The following is a 13436-nucleotide window of genomic DNA, read 5'->3' on the forward strand; positions in this document are numbered from 1 at the left end:
ACTTGCTTAGGTTGGGAAACATGACAGTTGACACTGAGCAAGCTTTTCAACATTAAACATTTGACACAGCAATTTCACGGATCTCTAAACTTCATTCAGTTGGGAAACATAACAATTGAAACTAGGTAAGTTTTCTTCATCTGGTTTAAGAATAATCATTTAAAATATATAATGAAATGTTAAAAAAATCTTGATCCAAAATGCAACCAGTTAGCTACAAGCATTGCCACAAAGGATCATTTCTATCCAAAATATGAACGCCCTAGCATAGGGAAGTATATTGGTCAACACTTTATCAAACTTGGATTGATAAATGTCCATGATTTAGATAGAGCAATCAGACACGAAGAAAAGTTGCATTCAAACAATAAGAAATGTGATGAATACAACTCTTTAGAAATAATCGGTAAAACAGATCAAATTACAACCGAACAATTATTCACAGAAGTGGTGTCTCAATACTTAACATCCCATTAGAAATCTAATAACACTCACATTCTACAACTCTTTTCAGTGACAAGTCAAATACAGCACACAATCACAACATTTTTCATACCTATAGTCTACTAGTGGATTGTGATATGCTGCCAATCAACATAACACAGAAATCCAAAACAACCAAACTCTCTCCTCCACCTCAATTAGCATCAGCAAACTGCCTGCCCTGTATACATGACGTCAGGTACCTTTCCATGAATATTTTTTTCATATACACAAGCAGGACTAGCTTGAACTTTTCCTGTAATGCCAGTGCCACACCATAGCTGGAAAGTGAGAAGCATACACATGAATATAATAAATTGTGTAATGCTAGGCAAACAGAGACTAAATTATCTCTTTTGAACATGTAAATCCGCAACCGCATTGAAAGCTGCACTATCTGATGCAGTAAGTCCAGTCCACCTAACACCATGTGCAAAATTAACACTTGTTGAAAGGGATGTGAATCCTGAGTAGCTCCAAAGATGGTACTCATGTTCTGGAGTTACGGATTTCTTGAGCTTCTGCAAAACATAATACAAGAATGAAATCCATTGTGTTTATAGATACAACATGGTAAAGATCAATTTGGAAATGACCAATGGTCATTTTGTGTACACCCATTCATACACCTATATATGCATGTCATTAAACTCTGTCAAAGGAGAAAACCAAAGACTTGTTCCCAGGACTGAACATGCATTATCTAAAATTATGTTCTCAAAAGATAGGTATGAAAATAAAAATAGCATGCCTTTTGCCAACTAATGTTTTAACAATAAAGTCAAGAAAAGCACACAATTCCATTCCAGTAAAGATATGTCTTCATCCAATTTTCACTTCAAAAATGTGGAAAAATGCCAAAAACATGACTTCGTAGAACAACCATTTAGTGTAATGTCCTCTTTTGCCTAGCACATCAATGAATAAATGGATAATAATGCTGACCTATTATTTTTCTCCCCATAGGCTAAAACATTAAGTTAATAAAGGGAATAAGTTGATAACTAAATAAAAGGGGAAACAAAAACTATGGTGGTTGTTCATAAGAATTTAATTACTCCTTGGCACCTATTAAAAAGGAGTTACTCCTTGGCAATCATTAAAAAGGAGCAAACATAAGTTATGATTTAAGTCTTTCCTAAGCCATGAGGGTGAACCATTAAATGTGAGGCAGATATTATTATTTACCTAAAATTGCTAAATAAATCAATTAGAAAAAAGGAAGCTGGTGGGTTTTTGGAAACTATGTAAAGAAATTCAATGGCGAATAATTATTCATTCTATCTATCAATGAACAATTGTTAAAGAATTTAGCTCTGCAAGAATCGACTTCTGTTTTTCAAGATGAAACCCTTCAAAGGTTTATGCTTGGACATAACCCCAAGTAAATGCTGAGTTATTCAGTCTACCAGGAGATATTAGAGGCGCCTGGGTCTGTGTCAGGGAATTGAGATAGTTATTATCTGCTGTCAAAAGAGCAGAAATCTGAACAGATAATTCCACTTCTTTCCTTGTCCAATCAGTCAATAAGTTTTAGTGGATTCACAGTAAGTTGCAGTGATCAGTTATAGATGAAATTGGTGTAAAGCTTAACATTAAGATCAATTCTTGACATTACAGTTGCTGCAAATAAAATCAACCAGTAATGTTAATCGAAACTTTCTTAGCTTTTTGATGCAAGAAATTAGATTGCATGTAAGAGAAAATACCAAACATTGGCATGAAAGCTCAGATTTCCTTAACTTTGTTGTTACTAAGTTTATTTGTGTAAAAATCAAGAGATTTTTTGTTTTTCTCATAAGAATAACTAAATAGGATTTTTCTGTGTTATCACGCCATAAACCCTGCCAGCATGTTGTATTTATCAGTGCATAACAGAGATTTCAGTTGCATGTGAGTTACCTGCTCTTGCATGTAAGGTTAGAAGCAGTTTATGAAGATGGTTACTGTTGCATGGTATTTCTGAGCAATCCTGGTTGGTAGACTTGCGTCGTGTGTCAATTTGGTGGGTACCAAGAAGGTTACATGGTACTTTTGATCAATTTGTGAGAGTGGGTAATTGAAACTCAATTTGAATTGATCAATGCACCCTAGAGTGATAGGACCACACAAATATTATACAAGAAGCAGATCAGGACAGCAAGTAGAAGAAGCTGAGGATAACCCTGTTGTTGAAGAAATGGATGAGCGAAGAAATGAAAGCCCACCACAAGATATAAATAATCTGCATAATGCTTTCTTGACTACCTTTGTCCAACAACAGCAGCAAATGTTAAAGCAGTTACAGGACAATATGATTACATCCATGGATCAGATAGGATTGGACCATTCAAGATTGAAAAAGGCCTAGAAGTGAGAAGTAGAAGGCATGGTAAAACTGGTAGAGCCACTGCATGAATTTCAGATAGACAACTTCAACCTACTTTTGTACCAAAAAGATAAGAACAATCATCTAAAATTCAAAACAGCAGCATAAGAGAAAAGAGAAATCAAAGGTTACATGAAGAATTCGATAAACATGCAAATTTGGTTCACGAGGACAAAATGAAAGCATTGGGGAGTGACTTGGATGAGTCTGCAACACAAGAGCATTCTATAAGAGAGATAAACATGACTTCTCTTGATGTCAAGCATTAGATTTATAGGGACAACAATTTATGGATCCTTTGGGTGATCACAATGCAGCTTCTAATGTAATAGTTCACTTCAATAGTGACACAATTCGTACACATGAAGAAAAAGCGGGATATGGCATTCAGGAACACTTGTAAAACCAGGAACAAAATTTTTTGATATGGGAAACATTTGCAAGACCATTTGATGGCGATTAATGATTCCAAAGAAAGTAAAGAGGTCAAAATTTTGATTTGGGACAGCAATAGTTTATGTTCTCATTCTTGTGAGTTCACAGCCCTTACACATTACATAACTAACGTAGAGGAGACTAGCAAGTGTTGAGTTTGAAGTTTTCAATGAAGAAGTGTTTGTAAAAGTTGAAGACATGAAACAAATGCATGACAACAGTGCTGATTGTTATAACAGTAGTGATATATGATAAATCTCTACATCCTCAAGATATTGCAGCCCATAATTATAGAGCAGGCTATGTTGTGGGTCACTTAATGTTGGCATTCAAGTTTGGGAAGACAGTCATGAGACATGAGTTAGTGATGTAACTAGTTAAAGGACAGAATTTATGCATCATAGCATAGAAGATGTAAAAAGGATTTCAAGCATGTGTGATGAGTTGCTTCACAATTCTGGGCAGTGTGATGTTATTATCAAAGGAAGACAGTAGATTGGCAGAGCAACATTCCCAAGGTTGACATGGATCCAAGCATTTGGTTTCAACATGCAGGTGCGAATTGCTTGAGGACAAGTAATCTCCAAGAAAGGAGGACTGTAATATGCCCTTCTACCTAGCATGCCAATAAATAAATAGATACCAATGCTAGCCTGTTATTTTTCTCCCCATAAGCTAAAGCATTAACAAAAGGGGCAAGGTGATAATTAAGTAGAAGGGGCCAGAAAGCTATGGTTGTTCATAAGAATTTAACTATTCATTAGCAATTATTTAAAAAAGGTCCAACTTAAGTTATGACTTAAGTCTTTCCTAGGCCCTTAAGGTGAATTTATAAATGTGGGGCAAATATTATTATTTGCCTAAGTTGCTAAATAAACGAATTAGAAAAAGCAAGCCTCTATAAAGAAGTTTGATGGGGAATAATTATTCAAACTATCCATCAATGGATCATTATTTATGAACTTTGCTCTATATGAACCAACTTCTGCTTTTCAGATGAAACCCCCGAAAGGCTCATACTTCGACGCAACACTGAGTTCTTCAATCTACAAGGAGACATTAATGGCACCTTCAATCTGAAGAAAGAGCTAAACTCTAATCAGCCTTCAATGATTCCACCTCTTTCCATGTCCAATCAGTCAATTAGTCTTGGTGGATACAGTGGAGGTTGCACAGTTACAAGGAAATTGGTATGTAAAAACTAAACATTAATATCAATTCCTGAAATTACAATTGCTGCAAACAGAATCAGTTGGTAATGTATGACAGAACTTTCTTAGCTTTTTTATGTAAGTAATCACATTGCATGTGAGAGAAAATCCCCAACGCTTGGATGAAAGTCCAGATTTCCTTAACTTTGTTGTTATTTGGTATATTGGTGAAAACCCAATAGATTTTTCATTTTTCTCATAAGAACTCTGAATAACCAGATAGGATATTTCATTTTAAAAAGAAGCCAGTACGAAACTGGTACATATCTTCTTAAAATATAGAAGAAAAGACCAATTAGAAATGTGTTGTTCTTTTGAAAAAGAATTCAAAACAAACCAACAATTCTCAAATTAAGGACATGGCAAAAGGCCTGCTACTAAAAAATCATTACCTTAATTAAAGGGAAATGTCTCAGCAGCCCTATGAAACCAGATTTCACAGAAATAGCTGGTGAACTGGATAAATATGGTTCCAGGGTCCAGATCAGGGCTGTGATACGCATGGTTGACCCAGGGTTTGCCCAAGCACCCCAGGTTCCCTGTAAGTCAATCCAAGAGGATAAGCTTTTAATATTACTTAGTTTTATTTAATGTGGTGTTTGAAGCATGGCCACAGAGGTTCAGAATGCTCAAACCAGATATTATATCTTCTTTTCCATAAGCCAGCCAGAAAGCAATTGAAATTGCACTTGACTCCAGTGACGTCTGTAATAAGCTTTTCCCACTATCTGCTATTGTTGCCAATACCTGATTACCTACAAATAAACTACTACATGGACAATTCAAAGCAGGTTAAAAGAGCTTTGATGTTCTGTCTGATTGCAGATCATCCAACGGCACCAGAATGAAGGTCAATTAAGGGACAATGTGAAGGTTTTGCAAATGGGGTTGCAGGCAGTTTGTGTTTAACCATGAAGGAAACTCCCTAGTTTTGGAGTTTTTTCCCCCTGTACCTGATTACCTACAAATAAACTAGTGGATGGACAATTCAAAGCAGGTTTAAAGAGTTTTGATTTTCTATCTGATTGCAGATCATCCAACGGCACCAAAATGAAGGTCAATTATGTGACAATGTGAAGGTTTTGCAAATGGGCTTGCAAGCATAGTGTGTTTAACCATGAAGGAAACTTCATAGTTAAACGTGCTCGAGTTAGAGTAATAATGGGATGGCTGCATCCTGAGGAGTCTCAGGGCTTCATCTCTCTGAAATTCACCTAGATGCAATGACTGCTACGTGTTCCTTTCATTCTCAGGAGAGATGGCTTTGTGTGAACCACTACTCAGGAAACATGCATCAATGAGTTTGACTGAACAGTTGAATCTTGATAGCGATATCATAATTTGATTTGTTGTGGAAAATATCTCCTACTTAATAATTGATGAGCTTAAGGGGCTCTCTAATGAATGGTTCATAAGGCACAGCACTTGCTGATTTGCAAGCAGAGAAGGGTTAACCATGAATGAGACTCCATAGTTAAGTGTGCTCGAGTAGGAGTAGCACCTGGGATCATAGATGGAAAACTCACTCAGCAAAAACACGCCAAACCACCAAAAACAATCTCAGGAAAAATTCGGTTAGTTTTGAAAATAAAGTTGGGGAAAAACTCGGGAATCAAAAAAACAACTTAAGTTTTATTAAAAATACCATTTTTTTTGCAAAATTCAATGAGAAGATGCATCCAATGACTTAATTAACTAGAATACAAAAGAAACAAGCAAAGTTTAGAGATATAAGTGCAAAGCAGGTACAAAATCACATTCTCATGCAGAATGTTCATGGTTAGAAGCAAAATAGTAAATAGTTTCTATAAAACTAGAAGTAAATACATCATTTCAGTTAGTTTCTATAAAACTAGAAGTTAATACATCATAGTAAAGAGTTTCTATAGAACTAGAAGTAAATACATCATAGCAAAATAGTCCAAGAGTGTGTTTGAGAAATTTTGGCCTATTGGAAAATTATGCCTTGGGTGTGCGCAAGTGGTTAATCTAAGTCTTCAGGACTCAGGAATATAGAATTGAAACCAACTGAATTTTGAGAAAATGAATTAGAATCATTAGAAATTCCTGAAATTTGGCTAAGCCTGGAATTTTTTGAAAACCCCCATCAACTAGAATCTGTATTTTAACTCTTATGAAGCTGAAACCTATCCCAAACATTTTGACAATATTTATACAAACAAAACTTGGAAGTATAACTTAAATACAAGGTTGCATGGGTACTCATACCCACACCCCTGGTACTCGTACCCATGTACCCAAGTACCGGATACACGTATCCCACGTACTGGATACTTGATGGAGAGCATCATAGCTAAGGACCTTGATTAAGATTTTGATTTATTTTTTTGGTTTTTGGTTCTTGTATTAGCTTCTTGTTTATCAAACTTAATTCAATACCAAAACAGTTTGAAACTTTGATACTCATTAACAATAAACTTTATCACTGTTCAAGTCATAAGTTTATCATTTGCAATATGTCATTGTCATATGGTTTAGGATCTTCTTGTTCATGTTTAAAGTCCGCCTTCTTTGTTATGCATCTAAGCATTCATCATGTATTATTACTTCAAACATATAGCAAATCTGAAACTGAAAACAGTACATTACATTTGCAAACTTTATCACTGTTCTTGTTTTGAAAAACTATTGTCATGACTCATAATTTCAGATTTTTTACAAATATAAAAGTATAATTTTTAAATAAGTTTGCCATACCCAAGTACCTCTGTCCCCTATTATGAAAAATACTTTAAACATTCAGCAATAGCATATATATATATTCGACTTATGGCTCATATTTTCAAATTTCTTGTTTTGAATGCTCAATGTCATGACTCATGACAGATATTTTGATTTTTATATTTTTATATAAAATATTAATTATATAGAAAAAATTAGGCATACACACATACCCCCATCCCCTATTTTGAAAAATATGCGTACCCGTACCCGTTCCCATACCCACGTACCCATGCAACCTTGCTTAAATGTTATATTTGTATAAACCCTCTTCCAGCTCTAGTACAAAGGAAGAGAGAGGTAGAAGCAGAGGTCTAGTCCTAGAAGTCTGTAATGGGCATGACTGCATGTCCTCGATCAGTATTGTTAAGGAAATTAAATCTGAGATAGAGTTTTGCTTCTTATTTCTAAATCAGCAATCAGAGATTTGGTGAATCAAGTTCTTATGGATTCAATGGTTCTAACAACTATATAATTACAGATGAATATTTATGTTTCGAATTTTACTGATAGTCTGATCTGTAATTTGTATTTGCAGAAATGATAATACTAATGATAAAAATTCTTGTTGTGAATGCAGATGTAATGGAGAACTGATCGCTGGTAATAACATATGCTTTGTTGATTGATGTTTTTCCAGCCATGAAAAGACATGAAAGGATTTCTCTAAATACCAAGATAACTAGTATATTGATATTACAGTATAATTTTTAATACTCTCCTTTAATGATCATCCTTCTAACTACCATACAAAAGATTTAACACAATCTATAGGTCATTTGGCCATAAATACACATAAGCTTGATGTTAAGACCCTCCTAGGTGCTGCAAACTTATAGGTTCTACAAATTCATTTTGTGGGAAACAGTAATAGACAGAAAACCCATGATTTTGTTCCAAAAAATCACCAAAAATAAAAAAATAAAATCTAGATTTTTAGGGGAAAGATCATGAAAAAAATTCTTCACAATGCTTGAAACAAAAATTATGGAAGAAACCCTCTATGATTTTTGGGAGAAAAAGCGACCAAAATCTGCTGTGGTTTTTGGGAAAAATTCATTCAAAACTCGCCATGCAAAACATTCTTTGATCAGAAGAGACAATTTATAAGGAAAATAGGTGCAGAAACCTTTAAGATCGTAAAAACCAAAAACCCTCAATCACAAGATCCAAGAACCCTTGGAGATATAAAATATACTTCATTTTGTGAGAAAAAAGAAATCTATGCAAACCACAAATTTTATTTAAAAAAACTGTCAAAAGATGAAAATCCTAAATTTTATTTTTTTAAATTTAGCAAAAAAATTGTATAGAAGAAATTCACTAAAAACCAACCTCTGTTTAATACCATGAAATGATAATTGAACGATTGATATTAACAAAGAAGAGGGAGACTCCTTAAATAAAGGATACAAAACAATATTTCCGTAACAGAAACAATCCAGAATAGAAACATGAAAGACAAAAAGGAAACTTCCTGAAACTAACCATAGACAAAACACATAAAAGGAAGTTTCTATCAAGATGACCATAATACTAATTAGTAATTTTACAATATTATTCAATTAACCGAAAGCTCATATTGCAGCTGATTAGTAAACTACTTAATTTGCTAACTAGTAACTTTACCATAGACTAAATACTTGCTGAGTAGTTAAAATTCCCAAGTTTTTATGCTCGGTGAGTAGTTACCACTTTTACTCGCTGAGTTTTTGGTGAGTTTTAACAAAAACTTGACAGGTTTATTGTGAAAACTCAGTCATAACATAATAAAAGCCTTGGCTGCAAAAAAGCAAGTTCTAATTCTTATTGTGCTTTCTTTGAGGCCCAGGATGCAATCAAAGCTTGTTTGAGGCCATCCACACGAAGAAAAAAAACAAGTCAACTCAGAATCACTTCAATGACCTTGTCTTTGTGCAACGTAATTTTCGGTTGCATTCAAAGAAGGTAAAGGAAACACCAACCGGTCCAATTGATTTGGATGATATAAATCGTAATGAGACTTGGACCTGGCTTTAACTTGGCAAGGGCAATTCAACTTGTGACCCAGCTCAGACTCGGTCGTGACTCAGCAAGCCAAGGTATATTAATAGAAATACCTTATAGAAATGTAAGATTTTTGATGACTTGGCAGGTCAGGATCACGGGCCATTTTGACCCACCAAGGTTGGTTCGACTTGCCAACCCGCATGACTCGCAGCAAGTCACGTTACTATGAGATCGTTACAGTGATTGGACATCATAATGAGCAACATCCATTGTTAACAAGTGATGAGATCTATAATTTGGAGAAGCAGGCTACAGAGGAGGGGGTGGATTTGGAACCACATGAGATGGCGTTAAGGATGGTGAGGAGGTTGGAATGATGAAAAGTCATTGCTAGTGCAAGCAGCATCGACATCCAGCAAGGAGGTCAAGCCACAAACAGTCATGTCAAGCAAAAAAGCGTAACCACAATGGCCTCCTAGGACTAGACCCTCTACCCCTCCCTTGGTTTTTACTAAAGCTAGAAAGAGGAAGTTATAAATTGTTTAAATGTTGTATTTACTTATAGTTTTACAAAAACGATCTACTATTTTAATATTGCTTCAACTATCGGGCTACCAGACATCGAAACTCCACATGAGAATATGATTTTGTACCCAATTTGCATTTAAATCAATCAGATATACTCAGCTTGTTTCTTTTGTCTACTAATTTGTTCACACATTAGAAGCATATACTCATTTTATTTTGCCAAAAAAATGCATTTCTAATTAGATTCAAGAAAAAATTGAAATTGTCCAGTTCTCGCAGAATTTTATTCTGGCCTTGGTGAGTTTTCGCTTTTGGCAAGTTCTTCAAATATGATCTTTACAATGAAGTAAACACAGTGAGGACCAAGTTTGATCACTTACATGATAAACTAGAGACCTAATACTTAGCAAGTTAACAAGAAGCACTGGTATGGTCTTGAGAAACATTTTGTTTTCTACAATCGATTTTAACCATGCATTTATATGTAATCAAAATATAATTTTCTTCTTCCAACATTCAAGAACTCTTTTCACAGAAGTACAAAGGCACATCTAGCATGATTGTTTGGACAGAGGCACAAATCAGCATCAGAAGAGTATGACAAGATGCCAATAACAGTCATCTAGAAAAAGAGATGCAAAAGAGAAAAAAAAGAGAAAAAAGAGACGTCCAAAAATAGATTATGACATAACAAATATAAAATTTATAAAGGAAAATAAAGCATTGGCAGTGTCAGAGAGAAGAGACCAAGTAAAATGCACAACAGAAGACCGAGTATAATGCTATCAAATTCTACCCCTTGGTTACTGCGATGAGGCCACATTGTGCAGGTCTCATTTACCCAATACAAATGAGGAATTTAAAGCTTGAATACGTGTTATTCCTTTAGATATAAGACTTGGAATCTGGCAACTTGTATCAATAATCGCATTGACATTTATGTATGGGAAATGGCAATTCCTGGACTGGAGCTTTCTCACTCTTGCCTGATGACATGTCATTCCATAAAAAGTTTAGTGAACAAACATGTTATAGACTATAAAATGAAACACTACTCCTCTTGAGATACAAAATGACAAATCTCATTATCACATTAACTTGCAGAATCCATTAAGATCTTTGAAAAATATCTTCTGAACTACCAGTCATCAGTGCTCATAACTAAAAGACTAAGAAAAGTTTTTTTTGCATGTAGGATAAGTTATGAGAAACAGTCACCAGGATGAGGGTAATTCACCATCAGACAAATTGTGTAAAACATTAAAATACAAGTCATATTGACTGCTACCCAAAAAAATTCTTACATAAAACTAAATAGCATACATTCCAAGCTGTTCTAAAGCAGACAAAATTTAGCATGTTTTGCCATCAGTTATGCAGTAATAACTGAGATTGTTTGAATTGTCAAAATAGGAAAACACATGGTAAGTCTAGCAATTCAAAATTATTAAAAAGATAGAACTAATAGCTTTGTTCTGAACAGAGAAAGAAGGTATAACAACTTAAAAAAAGGGAGAAATGTACCTTCCAGAAAGCAGGTGAGAGCTATTTACTGGCTTTGAATTACTTAGACGTCTTGCTCGTTGATCATGTTCCTTGTCAAGGCGCATTGCAGCTATCTCTTTTTCCATAACAGCCATTTCCCTGCGCATTTTCTTTCCCTCCACCTCTAACGCCTTGTTTAAGGTCTCTACTTTCTTTGACAACATCTGGATGCCCACACAGGATTAAAAGCTAAATCCACAACAGCACAAAAAGGGTGAAGTGGAAGCCAAAAATGCAATCTATAAGAGATCGGCAAGATAGCATACCTCAATTGCATCATCCTTGTCCTTGAGACTCTGATCCTTTTCATAGCTTGCTTTTCTCAATACTATCACCTCCTTCTGCAACATATCGTACAACAAGCCTGATACAGTATCATCTTGACCAACTTCAACAAATTCAGGCGGTTTCTTTTCTGAAATTTCCTTCCAGGTATCTTGTGAATCACTATCTCCAGGATTCTTTTCAGTTGAATGATGGTCCTCATTTCCATTTGCTAAAGGCTTGTTTCTATCTACAGACCGGCCCCCATCAAATGATCTGCCACCATCAAAAGATCTTGAAGTTCCCTTTGCATTTTTTAGGACTGTAGTTGTATTGCTCAACACTGAGGACCTCAATGTGGACAATGATGGTTTCTTGGATCCCAATCCATTTGCAGTTGTTCTAGGAGCAATTTCAGCACCCCCTAGAGATTGGCGCCGTGCACGGCCATTGCTGCTACTTCTTACCTCAGAGCGAACAGAGCCATTTGAAGAGGACCTTAACCCGTCTTCCACAACTTTTAGTCGTAATTGAAATTTCTCCTAAGTGATCGACATAAATCAAAACCAAATACATAAGTTACATATAAAAACAATTAAAATAGAACAATGGCAAAAACATTATGATGCCAAAGAGACAAAGTAAGAATTCAATAATCCAAGATCAGAATACTTACTTTGAGCTGTGCCTCAGACCTAGCTGTTCGTTCAGCAATGGCTAACTTGTCCCGAAGCTGCTGCATTTCACCCTGCAAAGAGAGTTGTTCATCTAAGTGGTATTCAAATGAAATGCTCACTAATACAAACCTACTTCCAAGCTCAAAGTTCAATTCTTCATAAGTGAAAAACAAATTGTAAATAAATGCAATGACTGACCTGCATTATCCGTCGTTCTTCAAGCCACTGCTTGACAGGCATTACTTTATCATTGCCATCTTTCCATTCGTTAGCAACTACAACCGCAACTCTATTTGCACTGACCTTTGCACGTGCCAGCTCTTGATTAAGTGTCTTCTTTTCTTCCTGGGAGATACGCAACACAGGTAAGACAGCTTATTAAATCCTGCAATACAGAACAATTTACACAAAGCAACTCAAGAACCAAATTCTGCTAAGGTAATTACATTAATTTCATGAACTTTCCGCTGATAATCACGCACAGCATTTGCAGCAGCACCCCTAGCAAGAATTTCTTCCTCTAGCTCTCTCACAGTTTGACTCAGCTTCTCAACCTCTGCCACTTTCTGGCGGTATATTTTGTCCACAATTTTGTTCTCTTCCTGCCATATATCGACCAAACTTCAATTCAAGGAATTCAAAATAATAAATCCAGGAAGAATTCATTAGAATCCAAGTTCAATACATGTACATTTTGATAACAGTGATAAACTACAAAAATCCTAATATTACCTGACAAATCTCTATTTGTTTCATCAGTTCTTGGTTTCTATTTTGAAGATCATCAACCATGGAAGCTTTTGCTAGAGCAATTTGAACTGTCCGCTCTGCATCAAGCAATGCTGCTTCTTTTGATTTTGTGAGTCGTTCCAAAGCCCTGTTATCTTCCTGTAACTTTGCAATCTGCATGAAAGATTTAGTTTAGCACTAACAAACTCAGATGAAATATTCAAGGTCTAATAAAGACCACTGTTTTGTTAAAAACGCAAGCTAAAGAACTTAATTTCCACAAGCACTACCTCTTGCCGATGAAGTTTCAGTTCTGCCTCCAATGGAGCAAGAATAGCTTCAATTGGCGGCATGTCATCATCCTTTTGAGCAGCATGCACTCTTCTGAGAGTGGCTTCTGCAGCAAATTGTGCAGCCAATGCAGCTTTCTTCTCATCATTAATTTTCTTTATTTCAAGGTTCTGC

The 13436-nt window shown here is 35.4% G+C and overlaps 1 protein-coding gene across 2 annotated transcripts in view; it reads right to left on the reverse strand.

Moving 5' to 3' along the window:
* Positions 1-339: 339 nt before the first annotated feature.
* Positions 340-13436, reverse strand: part of LOC149541628 (microtubule-associated protein 70-1-like) — a 44818-nt gene continuing 31721 nt past the window's right edge. The window contains exons 4-12 of one of the 2 annotated variants that reach the window (XR_016355359.1): positions 13262-13432; positions 12975-13145; positions 12689-12844; positions 12441-12587; positions 12242-12313; positions 11568-12107; positions 11281-11465; positions 10553-10742; positions 340-1004 (exon numbers count right to left, since the gene is read on the reverse strand). Coding sequence is in view for 1 of the 2 variants with exons in the window: in XM_089796808.1 (XP_089652934.1) it covers positions 986-1004; positions 11281-11465; positions 11568-12107; positions 12242-12313; positions 12441-12587; positions 12689-12844; positions 12975-13145; positions 13262-13432 (1461 nt within the window). In the remaining variant the exon portion in view is untranslated. The remainder of the gene's footprint in view (positions 1005-10552; positions 10743-11280; positions 11466-11567; positions 12108-12241; positions 12314-12440; positions 12588-12688; positions 12845-12974; positions 13146-13261; positions 13433-13436) is intronic. The other variant, XM_089796808.1, reaches the window with a different exon arrangement.

Source organism: Cupressus sempervirens, chromosome 8 (assembly GCF_028749045.1).
Source record: "Cupressus sempervirens isolate cs-2001-9-10 chromosome 8, ASM2874904v1, whole genome shotgun sequence".
In the NCBI taxonomy this organism is placed as follows: domain Eukaryota; kingdom Viridiplantae; phylum Streptophyta; class Pinopsida; order Cupressales; family Cupressaceae; genus Cupressus; species Cupressus sempervirens.